Genomic DNA, 14,166 nt, shown 5'->3' on the forward strand with positions numbered 1-14,166 from the left:
GATTTTAAAATCATGTTTTATTGTGAATTATTTGTGAATATTATTTGGACACTTAGGCTATTTAAAAATGTTAATCATTTATTAAGAAATGGATAGATGTTTAGATCTAGTCATTTAAGTTTGAAATTAGCTACAATTGGGTAACTAACTAATTATATGCTTTAATTTCAGGTCATCCAAGTAAGATTATTTTATATTTGTTTCAGAATGGTTCAATCTATGATAACTGAAAATTTCATTCAGTTCTCTTATTTTTTAAGAAAGTTATGGGCTTTTGACTGTCCACGATCACAGCTTTTTTGTTATGTCCATTGAAAATCAATAGGGAACAAGATGCTAATTTCCGAGTATGAAAATGACCATAACTTTAAATACTTGAGATATGAAAGTGAATTAGGTGTCAAATTAAACTTATTTTTATGCTTTATCTGATGGGATAAATTGCAGACTTGATTTTTTAAATCTCAAAATTTTGTAACATTGCTAAATGCACAGGCCTGAGAAACCTGATAACTGCAACATGAGGTTTAATATAATTGTGGATTTACAGTGTGAGAAATAGATATGAACCAAATTGAATTACAAAAGGTCATGTGGAGTTGTTAAAGTGTAATGATTCCTACATAGGGAGAGGGAAATGTCAATGGATAAAAGAGCTCCGGTCACACTTTTAAGAGATGGAAGATTCAAATGAGATTGTCCCTCATCTTTGATGTTATACACCTTTGGGATGGAATGGTAAAATTACATTCTGTACCTTTCTCAGTCGGGATGCATAGTAACCAATTCAGATCACAGTTTCTAAGACGGGTGTCGAATTTTAGACGTTCTGGAAATGATACAGTATCAAAACAGCTCAAGAAATTTTTCTTGGCAATGGAAAGAGGGCTTCAATACTTCAAAATCCAGTCACTTAATTATGGAAGGTACATTTATGACATGACTTGAAGCTCTTTTATGATCTGTTGTTTGTGAATATATCACAATATCTTAATGTGATGTTTCGGAAATATATTTACGAAATTTGAAAATGTCATGAAAAGTTTTCTGAAGCTACAGTAGGATATAGATCAGATAGCAAGTTGTGTGGCGTGTTGGTAAGACAGAATTTAATACCAACAAGGTGCAAGGTGATACATTTGGGGAAATCAGTTGGCAGTAGGATACATGCAGGGCACTAAGAAATATTGTAGGGCACTAAGAAATATTGATGAACAGGAGGGACCTTGGATTACAAGTCCATATCTCCTGAAAGTTGCAACACATGCACATAGGATGATAAAGGAGGCAAATGACAGGCTTGCCTTTATAGGTTAAGGTATGGAAAATATAAGGCAGGACGTTATTTTGAAACTTAAAATGCAGGTTAGCTACATAGAAACATAGAAAATAGGTGCAGGAGGAGGTCATTCGGCCCTACGAGCCAGCACCGCCATTCATGGTGATCATGGCTGATCGCCCCCTATCAATAACCCGTTCCTGTCTTCTCCCCATATCCCTTGACTCCACCAGCCCCTAGAGCTCTATCTAACGCTCTCTTAAATCCATCCAGTGACTTGGCCTCCACTGCCTTCTGTGGCAGGGAATTCCATAAATTCACAACTCTCTGGGTGAATAAGTTTTTTTCTCACCTCAGTCTTAAATGACCTCCCCTTTATTATAAGACTGTGGCTCCTGGTTCTGGACTCGCCCAACATTGGGAACATTTTACCTGCATCTAGCTTGTCCAGTCCTTTTATAATTTTATATGTTTCTATCAGATCCCCCTCATCCTTCTAAACTCATGAATACAAGCCTAGTCTTTTCAATCTTTCCTCATATGACAGTCCCGCCATCCCAGAGATCAATCTCGTGAACCCACGCTGCACTGCCACAATCACAAGGATGTCCTTCCTCAAATTAGGAGACCAAAACTGTACACAATACTCCAGATGTGGTCTCACCAGAGCCCTATACAACTGCAGAAGAACCTCTTTACTCCTATACTGAAATCCTCTTGTTATGAAGGCCAACATTCCATTAGCTTTCTTCACTGCCTGCTGTACCTGTAAGCCAACTTTCAGTGACCGGTGTACAAGGACGCCCAGGAGATTGGAGTCTGTATACAGTTCTGGATGCCACATGACAGGAAGGGCATGGTTGCACAGGAAAAGGCACAGAGGAGATATTGCCTGGATTAGAGGACTTCAGTTGTGGAATGATCGGATGGGTTTGTATTCCCTGGAATTAATGAGGCAGAGAGGGTAGACCTGATAGAAGTATATAAAATAAGCAGCATAGATAAGCAGCCAGAATCTTTTTACCCATGCGAGGGGATGCAAATTCCAAAAGTGCTTGGGTTCTAAGGTGAGAGCAAGGAATTTTAAAAGAATTGAGGGCACAATCTTTCCGTGCAGAGAGTGGTTGATATCTAGAACGCGCTGTCACAGGTGGTGCTGGAGTCAGTTACAATCACTACATTCAAGAGAAATAGTCAGGCGCTTGAACAGGCAAGGCATAGAAGGATAAATCTAAATGTGGGGAAATAGCATTAGTGTAATGGGCTAAAAAGGTCTGCATCAGCCATGGTGGAATGAAAGCTCCATTTCTGTGCCGTACAACTCTATGACTTCTTGTGCCAGCAGATTTTTCCAAGGTCATAACTGTACAAAGGCAAGAATGCGTGGATGATTTGATTAACACAGAATGTATGGCTCCAGGGCCTCCGTATTTAACATTTCAAAGTGCTTGGGCCGTCATGCAAGTTCAGAAGGAAAGTCTCAAAAAGATTGAAATGTAACAATAGGCTAAATACACTATCATATCTATATTACTAAAAGTCTGATCTTGACCACTTCCTGTTGTTCTGTACATTGATTTTAGAAAAAACACTGCCACTTACGGCTGAGATTTTTGGCCATCTTACTCAGAGTCCCCCTCCGCTGTGCAGGACAAGAGGATTTTTCACATCGATGAAAAATAAAAGAGCTATTAATGTTTAAAAAATGTTGAGATTCTCTCTCCTGAAGTCCATGCCCCTTCCGGAGGGACTATAAAACCCAGAAGTGTTGAGTGCCTCAGTCAGTCTCTACAAGATGCGGGAGCGAGAGGGTCACGTCTCTCAGTCTCAGCTGTGAATAACACTGAACACATGTCTACTAAACTGTGAGTGTGGTTTTAATGACCTTGAGTGCCCTTAATGTGGTTTGAAAATCAAAACGTGGTTGGTTTGAAATAAAGCACCGCAAATGGCTGTTGGTGGTGGTTGGTTGGAAATAAAGCACTGCAAATGGGTGTTGGTGGTGGTTGGTTCAAAATGGCAAATGATTAAAAGTCTAAACTTGACAACTTCCTGTTTGCACTGTATATTGATTTTAGATAAAACGCTACCAGTTACGGCTATGATTTTTGGCCATCTTACTCAGTACCTCTCCGCTCATCAGGTGCCGAGGATTCTTCCCATCAATGAAAAATAAAAGTGTTATTAGTGTTTAAAAAATGTTGAGAATCTGTCCTGTCAATCACGCCATGAAGGCCACGCCTCTTCCGGTGGGAGGGGGAGGGATTATAAAACCCGGAAGTGTGGGTGTGGCTCAGTCTCTGCAAGATGGGGGAGGGAGAGGTCACGACTCTGTCGGAGCTGTGAATCAACTGAACACACTGAATGTCTACTGAACTGTGAGTGTGATGTTTATGTGGTGTTTTGTGTGGTTTTATGGTGGTTTCACCCTGCTTGAAATGGTATGAAACTGCATTTGAATTTGGTGGCCTTGCACCCTGCTTGAAATGGTATGAAACTGCACTTGCATTTGATGGCCTTGCACCCTGCTTGAAGTGGCATGAAACTGCACTTGAATTTGGTGGCCCTGCACCCTGCTTGAAGTGGTAGGCAACTGCACTAGAGTTTGGTGGCCCTGCACCCTGCTTGAAATAGTAGGAAACTGCATTTGAATTTGGTGGCCTTGCACCCTGCTTGAAATGGAATTTCAAGGAATAGCCGTGATTCAACTGCTAGCCCACCAGCCGTGAGTGAGCTGCCAGCACATCAGGCTTGAGTGACTGAGCTGCCACCCCAAGAATCTATTTGGCCCACAATGACCATACTAGCCCTCTGGAAACCAGTCCCTTCAGCCCACAACACCCATACTAGCGCTCCAGAAAGCCTCCACTGGCCACCAATATTGGAATTGGCAGAGAGGTGGAATATTGTGTTGGGGGACCAGCCCTCCCATGTGAACATGGGATCCAACGGGTCCCACTTAGTCTAGTAACATTTAAAACTCTCTTCGTTAGTTTGTTTGTATGGTTGTCCGTCACATCTCCTCCAAAACCTGACGCAGTAACGGAGAAATGTTTACATATTCCGGTAGAGATTTACCTCATGAATTCAAAAATGTCCTCATCTGAAAGTTTGGTTAATTATTTCTCGTGTTTTTTACTAAAATTAAAATCTAACTGAATCTGAAGTGAGCTGCATGACGTCACAATGCCTTTGCTCCTCGCGGCAAGCTGCGCAGACTTTTCAATGCGCAGCCAGTTACGAATATTCCTATAAAGAAGATACCAGAAGGTTCATCAGGTAACTCTCAGAGTACAAACTTCTCTTCTTAGTCTTAAAAGGGATCACATAGCCTACATTTAAATTCCACAAACAGGGGAAATAGCTTCACAGCCACACACCCCACAACTATGGAAGACATTATGGTCCTCAAATAATTTTGACACTCTCCATGCTGATTAAAATGCAGTTAAGAAAATTGCAAAGGAGATTTTATGGCCACTAGAATTGGGATGATGATCTGTTGTAGCTTATAAAAAAAAAAATTTTAAATAAAAAGGAACAATATTTTTTACTGGCTTTGATAAAGCATTATGAAATCAATTTTATATAACCATAAGGGAGGTAATTCAAAAAGCAGGACCTAGTGCCTAAAATTTAAGGCAGTGATTTAATGCAAGGCCAGGCAGGAATCACCAAAAGGTTTGCTAGAACTAGACTGAAAATAACTTTTTCCAAAAGATGTGTAAATGAACTAGGAAATGCAATGTTGTTTTCTCAAGAAAGGAAACATTGTTTAATTGCCTTTACGCTCTTCAGAAAAGTGCTGGTGATCAAAAATAGAAATAAGATTAATTCGCCTTTAGAAGGACGTGGACTCGTCTGAGATAGTGAACATGTGAAAGGCAAGTTATATTTGATAAATTTGATAATGTTTTGAAAGCGCAAGTATGTTTCATGTAAGAAAAGCAAGTGTAAGCTTAACAATGCCCTAATAGGCATGCATAGTTCTCCCCCATTATAACAAAGTAAATCATGCATTTTTATAAATATTTTGCACTTAACTGTCACAATCATTATACCTGTACTTCCTTCTAATGGAAATTGCCTACACAACCTTGACACTGTAATTCCCATCTCATGCAAGTGGTGGCACTGCAGCTTGTCCCCCTGGCAGAAAGGTACGATCACAACGTGACAAACTGACATAGGCAGGTTTCTTTATTCAAAGAGCAAGTAAAGGAGTTTACATAGAAAAACCTGACTGGAAACATGCACAGACCATATTATTATTACTAATTGATGCTTTATGACCACTAGGAGAATCAAGATCAAGTGTGGCACACAAAAGAGGGCAAAATGATAGAAAATGATTACAAATAAAAGACTGCACCAAAAATACGAAACATTTCTCCACCCACCTGATTTATATCCTATTGTATACTTTGACAGCCATTTTTGCTATCCACAACTCCAGCAATTTTGGTGTTGACTGCAAACCTACTAACCAACCCATCTGCATCGAGCCCCATCTATGGAGCGAAGAAAATAGGCAACGTTTCGGGTCGAGACCCTTCTTCAGACTGATGTGTGAGTGGGGGGGGGGGGGGGGGGGGGGGGGGGGGGGGGGGGGGGGGGGGGGGGGGGGGGGGGGGGGAGAAATAAAGAAAGAGGCGGCGACTTTGACTGAACATTGACTTCTCCAATTTTAGGTAGTCCCTGCTTTCTCCTTCTTTCCCCTCCCCATCCCAGCTCTCCCACAGCCCACTGTCTCCGCCTCTTCCTTTCTTCTTCCCGCCCCCCCCCCACCCCCACAGCAGTCTGAAGAAGGGTCTCGACCCGAAACGTCGCCTATTTCCTTCGCTCCATAGATGCTGCCTCACCCGCTGAGTTTCTCCAGCATTTTTGTTTACCTTCAATTTTCCAGCATCTGCAGTTCCTTCTTAAACAATACATCTGGACCTAAGTTGTTTAACATACATCACAAGCAACAGAGGTCCCAGCACAGATCCCTGCGGAAATCCACCGGTCACAGACCACCAGCCAGAATAATATCCTTCCACCAAAACCCTCAACACAATTAATTTAAAACAGTTCTTCCACAACTCAAAAATCAGTCACCAGATGGATATGGATACCATCCCTTTGTGTCATGGTCACAATCTTTTCTTTCACTTTCAATCTTTTTCTTTAAATTGTAATACTAAACTTTTTTTTTTTTAAAGATTCCCAAGTAGTATTCAAGTTTAATCTATCCCATCTGTTGACAAATTCTGAAAAAATCCAAGTCACACATTTACCTTTAATCTACTAAAAAATACCCTGCCTAGTTCACAAATATCCTCAAGCGCAGAAATGTGCTAACTGAACGTGGTCTGACAATGCAAGTGAAGACCCACATTGTGCTTGACGGTGGATTGCCTCCTTAGTTCACAGGCAATTGTGATAGGGAATAAACACAGGCATTGTCAGCAACTTCCAGATTACAGATTGGTTTATTGTCACATATACCAGGGTGCCACGAAATTCCTTGTTTGTGGGAAGCTCACAGTAAACAGTATACACATTCACATCTCAAGGATACATGAAAACAGAAAACAAAACAAATCACAGGATTATACTTTTCAAAAGGAGACTGTCAGTTCTTTGGATTCAAATTAAATGTCCTGGTTTAAAACGGTCGACTTGGTATCTCATGTGGAATGAAGTATGTCAGTCTTGTGGCTAATTGGCAACCCTTGCATCAAAATGAGTCTGTTGTAGGTTTAGACCATATTCTACAGACATCAACGATGGAACCCAGGCCAAAGGCGTTGCTGCACTGGGAAACTGGTAGATAGCATCCCTTCATGCCACATCAACCCATCCAGAGTTCTCCTTCACTAATCCCTTTAATGACAATATCAAACCCATTTTTTATGATTTCCCCCAAGTTATTTTGAAGATCAAGCTATTTAGAAACCCAGTCTGTGATAAGTTCTGGAAAATATCTTCTCCATTAACCAATTTGATCTTGTTGGCATGAACTTTATCCTGTTGTCATTGTTTAACTTCAGGTTATCGGCTAGATTTGCTCTTTATGTAATGTTTATTAAGTATTGCCTCTTACAATTAAGTTAGCTCGCTGTCTGCTTTTTTAAAAAAAACTGCGCAAGGCTCTCCAGTCATTGATGATCAGCCATGATCATATTGAATGGCGGTGCAGGCTCGAAGGGCCGAATGGCCTAATCCTGCACCTATTTTCTATGTTTCTATTCCATGTTACTCATTCATGTGACGGCAGCAATTGCACAATGTGGGAGCATTCCCGAGAACAGCTGACTGGCTTGCGGAAATGGCCACATGTGACGGCACTAGCCATTGCTACCAAGACACACAACTTGGAACCTTCACTCCAGAGATGCTGCCTGTCCCGCTGAGTTGCTTTAGCAATTTGTGTCTATCTTGGAAATAAAGCAGTGGGTTTAAAGAATTGGTTATGCAAGTGCGAGTTTACATATGTCGCCTATTATGCTAGTGGGAGAGTGTCTGTATAGTCTAATGATTTGAGAATATAAACTTTTAAAGTGATAAATGCAGTGCAATGTACCTGTATCTCATCTTTATATACACAAACATTTGATTTCTGCTTACCATCATGAAGTTCAAAAGCCAGGCTGGTTATCTTCTGTGTTATTATCATCATTGGACTACAGAACAGAAATAGCAGAGAGAAAACAAAAAATCATAATTTTTTTTTTTTAATTCAGAATTTAATCTGTAGGCAGATTAAATTAGTATCTATTGTGGGCAGGGTAGAAAGTTAAACAATGACCTTTCACCTCCAAAAAGGCAGTGGATTTAGTCTTCTCCACTTGCTGTCTATCATAGTGTTGTCAAAAACTGCATGTAACATTTACAAATGATTATTTGGGAATTCAAGATGGGTGTTTTTTAGTTTTTATTATTATTATTATTATTATTTATAAGATAAGATATTTCTGGTCAAAGTAATAGACAAATAACATGCACATTCAATTTTCCAAAACAGTTCATGCACATACACTTTAATACTTGAATTCATTTATTGATAAAATGCTGATATTGATATAATATTGATAAAGTGAAAGCTGTGAAAGAATGGATCGACTGGGCTTATATTCACTGGAATTTAGAAGAATGAGAGGGAATCTTATAGAAACATATAACATTCTTAAGGGATTGGACAGGCTAGATGCAGGAAAATGTTCTCGATGTTGGGGGAGTCCAGAACCAGGGGTCACAGTTTAAGAATAAACTCACCCAGAGGGTTGTGAATCTGTGCAATTCTCTGCCACAGAAGGTAGTGGAGGCCAATTCACTGAATGTTTCCAAGAGAGAGTAGATATAGCTCTTAAGGCTAATGGAATCAAGGAATATGAGGAGAAAGCAGGAATGGGGTACTGACTTTGGATGATCAGCCATGATCATATTTAATAGTGATGCTGGCTCGAAGGGCCAGATGGCCTACTCCTGCACATTTTCTGTTTCAGTGATACTATGTGTACTTGACTAACAATTGTATTGATTGGGTACCATCCTTGTGTACTGAATAGTCAAAAGTGTATATTTACTTAATGAGTTTATAAACCCGTGTTGATGGTGTTTGCAAAGAACAGTTTGTGGTTAAAACAGTACTCTGTACCCATACCAAGAGAAGAAAACAATTTCAATTTTACAGCACATGTTTGGGAATAGGGAAGAATTCCGGGCAGTCTCAATTCAGCACTTTGTGAAAATTGTTTATATTAATGAACATATTACAAAATTGGTACTGAAAACCTCATGTCAAATGTCGGCCTTGGCTTTGGAATTTACAGAGTTGATTCCCATTTTTTTCCCCTTTTGGACTTCCAAAAGGCAAGACAGAATTCCAGGAATGACTGCTTTTTCCTCAAAATGCATTTAATACAGATCCAAATAAAGTGAGAGAGTGATAAACTTACCCAGTAAAGTCAGCTGAATATAGTCCATAATCAAAGAGGTATACTCTGCTAACTTGGCACAGGGTGAGGTATCCGAAAGCAATGACAAAACAGAACCTAAAAAAAATTGAACCTTTTTAAGCATTTAATTATGTACATTCAAAATTAGTTTCCAGTAACTTGCTTTTTTTTTGTAACATTTCATCTCTTCTCATAATAATTCTACTTGTTTTATTCTTTTTTCAGGTGGTGGGCAAACTGAACCTTTGCAGTTTTTCTAATGAAGGTACTCATGTGATACCACTGGGTAAGCAGTTCCAGGATTTAGTCACAATGAGAATGGAAGGCGATGCTGTGTGAAGTTAAGAGGGAAAATACAAACGGTACTCTTGCCATTTGCTGTTGCTCTTCTTGGTGTTCATATTCATAAGTTTGGAAAACACTCTCAGAGAAACTTCGGTGAACAACTGTCGTGCACAGCCTAGATGGTGCACGCACCAACAAAAGGCTTTGGCGGAGATAACAATAAATGTTTAAATTGGATGGGCAGAGTACTGTAAGAAATACTGTAGTAGAATTTAAAACACCCATTTTGGTGTGCCAGCAATATCAACTACAAAACTTTCCTTCATTCCAAAATGATTTCTTCATTTTTGCACCAGCTATCACTCAACTTACTGCTCTCTCCAGAAAATCAAGATTAGCTGACACATGTTCACCGCTGCCCTCAACCCGTGCCTGGCCTGTTGGTTTTTCACCTTGGCAACAGTCTGGTTCTTGGCTGAACACTCAAGGGCCAAAGTACATTAAACTGACGTTTAACTTCGCAACTGTTTTTTTTTTTCCAGTGTCAGAACCAATTCTGTAATCTTCTATTTATTCAGTGCCACAGATAAAACATCAGTGTAACCACTAATTCTCTACAACTCAAACAATTTATTGACCACTGACCGCTGAACTAGGGATGTCAACTCTGCCTTTCAAGTATAAAGGGCAGCTTGTGGACAGGGCTTGTTCAACCGCAAAGGGAATGGTTCCCAAATACATCTGCTGAGAGAATCATTCCAAATGAAGTTTTAATTAAAATCTAGAAGTCCGTGCCAGCCAGCGGCGATAGCCAACTAAAATCCTGGGGTTTTAGTCCCAGAATATTCAACTCAAGACCAATCCAGGACTTAATCCTTGTATGTGTGGGAAGGAACTGCAGATGCTGGTTTAAACCGAAGATAGACACAAAAAGCTGGAGTAACTCAGCGGGACAGGCAGCATCACTGAAGAGAAGGAATGGGTGATGTTCAAGAGAGTTTATTGTCATGTGTCCCAGAAAGGACAATGAAATTCTTGCTTTGCTTCAGCACAACAGAATATAGAACAGATAAAGTGTAATGGGCTATTAATGATCAGAGTTTTTTTTGAGTTGAGTTTAATAGCCTGATGGCTGTGGGGAGGGAAGTAACTCTTCCTGAACCTGGACGTTGCAGATTTCAGGCTCCTGTACCGTCTACGTGAAGGCAGCGGGGAGATGAGTGAGTGGCCAGGATGGTGTGGGTCCTTGATGATGCTGGCAGCCTTTTTGACGCAGCGACTGCGATAGATCCGCTCGATGGTAGGGAGGTCAGAGCCGATGATGGACTGGGCAGTGCTTACAACGTTTTGCAGTCTTTTCCGCTCCTGGGCGCTCAAGTTGCCGAACCTAGCCACGATGCAACCAGTCAGCATGCTCTCTACTGTGCACCTGTAGAAGTTCGAGAGAGTCCTCCTTGAGATACTGACTCTCCGTAATCTTCTCAGGAAGTAGAGGCGCTGATGTGCTTTCTTTATAATTGCTGGTGTTGAGAGCCAGGTTATTGTGCTGGCAACATTTGGTCAAACGGTTGATGTCACTTCTATACTCCGACTCATCTCCATCAGTGATACGTCCCACAACAGTGATGTCGTCAGCGAACTTAATGGAGTTCACACTATGTCCGGCTACGCAGTCATGAGTATGGAGTGAGTACAGCAGGGGACTGGGCATGCAGCCTTGAGGTGCTCCCGTGCTGATTGTTATCAAGGCTGACACATTTCCACCAATACGGACAGACTGTGGTCTGTGAATGAGGAAGTCGAGGATCCAATTGCAGAGGGATGCGCAGAGACCCAGTTCTGAGAGTTTGGTAACCAGCTTGGAGGGGATGATTGGGTTAAATGCCGAGCTGTAGTCAATGAATAACAGCCTGACATATGAGTTTTTGTTGTCCAAGTGGTCCAGAGCGGAGTGGAGGGCCAACGAGATCGCATCCACCGTTGATCTGTTGTGGCGGTAAGCGAACTGCAGTGGGTCAAGGTTTATGTCGAGGTAGGAGTTGATTTGCTCCATGATCAACCTCTCAAAGCACTTTATCACCACTGACATTAGTACCACTGGTCGATAGTCATTGAGGCACGTCACCTTGCTCTTCTTGGGCACTGGTATAATTGATGCCCTTTTAAAGCAGGTGTGAACCTCAGACCTCAGTGAGAGGTTGAAAATGTCCGTATAAACTCCAGCCAGTTGGTCCGCACAGGTTTTTAGAACACAACCGGGTATGCCATCAGATCCAGGCGCTTTCTGAGGGTTCACCCCTCTGAAGGATTTCCTGACGTCGACCTCAGTGACCGTGACTGAAATACCATCACAGCGAATGGGGGCTCGGGAAGGCACATCATTGTTCTCCCTATCAAAGCGTGCATAAAACGCATTGAGCTCGTCAGGGAGTGAAGGTTCACTGACATGTGAGCTGCCTCCTGATTTCCCCTTGTCGGAGGTGATGGCATTCAAGCCCCCCCCCCTCCCCCCAAGAACACAGAGCATTCCCTCAGCTCCCTTTGATAAAGCAGCCTTGCCCTCAAGTCCTCCACTTTATTTTCTAGTGACTGTACATAGGCCAGTAGGATAGTAGGGAGAGGGGGCCGAAGTCCCCTCCGCTTCAGTCTGACCTGTAATCCTGCCCGACGGCCACGTTTCCGTACTCCATGGAGCCCTCCTCGGTGTTTGAAGGTAGAGTACTTACGGGTCTCCGCGAGGTCGGGGAATCCCCTGAGATCGGGAATTCCCATAGTCGGCACCTCCAGCTCCGTTGCTGCTGGGGTATCCTGCCCGACGGCCTCGATTCCGGAATCCATGAAGGCCTCCCCAGTGTTTGCAGGCAAGGTTTTTAACTGTACCTGCACGCCTCCGCGAGGTTGGGGATTCCTCTCTGATCGGGGATTCCCTTACCGTCGCTAACATTGGGAGTTCTCAGTAGCGCTAATGCATTTAAACATTGATTTCAGTGGATTTTCTGATGCAGGCGAGTTCATAAATGCTGTATTTTACTGTTTTTCTTTGTGCCGTTCGCAAAATGTCGCTGGATGTAGGCGCCATCTTGTTTCGGGTCGTGACCAGCGTCTGAAGAAGGGTTTCGACCCGAAACGTCACCCACTTAATTCTTGTAGGCCAGTTGTCTGGTTGGTGAAAATTGAAAGGAAAGTGGGCATCCCGTATTGATCTCTTATTGGACAGACAAATTCTCTATTAAATCATCTTATGGTCACATCTAAGGAAGAGATCATTCAATAAAATTCATTTTTTTCAGCTCTCTACCAGAGAGGTTCACTGGTTGTATTTCCCCAATCATTTTTAAGCCTTGCTAATTTTTCTTCACCATTTATTCAATTTCCTCTTGAAGCCACAATGGAATTGTGTCCACCATATTCCATATTCCAGCTACGCACTGCATAAGTGTTTTTCCATGTATCACTCTTAATTATCTTTCCTTTATTTTATACTTGCGATCTGTTGCTTTGTATGCTGCCAAAGGAAACAATTGCCCATTATTCACTCTGCCCAGTCCCCTCGTTTTGCATACTTCTGCAAATTCTCTCCTCAGCCTTCTCTTCTCCAAAGAAAACAGTCCTAGCGTCTTTAATCTATCCATGTAATTTTAGTCCCTTATCCCCAAAACTGTTCTCGTAAATATTTTCTGGATTCTCGCCAAAACCTTCACATTCTTCTTGCAATGTGGTGACCAGAATGGAACACAATACTTCAGTTAAGACCAGACGCAGGTTTTAAGAGATCTAACGCAAGCTCCTTGCTTTTATACATTATGCATTGAAACCCAAACTCAAGTGTGGCTTATTAACTACCTTCACAAACTATCCTGCCACATTCAACCATTGCGCACACCTGAGCAAAAATTCCCCTGCTCTTTTACAGCAACATTTCTCTATTCAATACAAATGGCAATCAGAGTCCTTCTCTTCCCGGTTCTCCTGCAGTGATGACTCATAACAGTTAAAGGTCAGCCTTTCACCACCAGCTCGGCTATATCTTCAACAGTGTTGTAAATACTAATCCCGCCCACCAACAGCACTGTGTACCATTTACAAAATGCAGAGTTACATGTCTAGTTAACTCTAACAACACCCCATAAACCTGTGGATCTTCTCACCAGAAAGGATGAAGCAACAGACCTGCAAATTATTTCCAAGTCAGGAACCAACGATGGACAGAAAAAAAATGGGTCTACCTAGCGTCACCTATTCATTTTCTCCAGAGATGCTGCCTGACCTGCTGAGTTACTCCAGCTTTTTGTGTCTGTCTTCAGTGTAAACCAGCATCTGCAGTTCCTTCCTACACATGTAAATCATAACCATGTGCAAGAGGTTACAAAGAATACGACGTACGTGTCGAGTGCGCAGCCCTCCCCGTAAACATATACATGAGGCGCTGCCTCAAGAAGGCATCATTTATCATCAAGGATTCCCACTATCCAGGCCTTATTCTCTTCATGCTGGAATAATTGGGCAGAAATTACAGAAGCCCAAAGTCCTACATCACCATGTTGAGGAGGAGCTACTTTCCTGCGACCATCAGGTTCTTGAAACTACCTGGCAATTCAGTAACAGAACATGGAGCATCTCTTGAACTCGTGTGAACTTGTTTTCTAATTGTGCTTTTAC

General features: G+C 41.8%; 1 protein-coding gene across 2 annotated transcripts in view; it reads right to left on the reverse strand.

The window, feature by feature from the left end:
- The window catches only part of mboat2 (membrane bound O-acyltransferase domain containing 2), a 136,902-nt gene that overhangs the window by 41,381 nt on the left and 81,355 nt on the right, over window positions 1–14,166 (reverse strand). For both annotated transcript variants that reach the window (XM_033021639.1, XM_033021638.1), the window contains 2 exons: window positions 9,223–9,318; window positions 7,892–7,947 (listed from right to left, as the gene is read on the reverse strand). In XM_033021639.1, coding sequence (XP_032877530.1) covers window positions 7,892–7,947; window positions 9,223–9,318 — 152 coding nt within the window. The remainder of the gene's footprint in view (window positions 1–7,891; window positions 7,948–9,222; window positions 9,319–14,166) is intronic.

This window comes from Amblyraja radiata, chromosome 5, assembly GCF_010909765.2.
Source record: "Amblyraja radiata isolate CabotCenter1 chromosome 5, sAmbRad1.1.pri, whole genome shotgun sequence".
Classification (NCBI taxonomy): Eukaryota; Metazoa; Chordata; class Chondrichthyes; order Rajiformes; family Rajidae; genus Amblyraja; species Amblyraja radiata.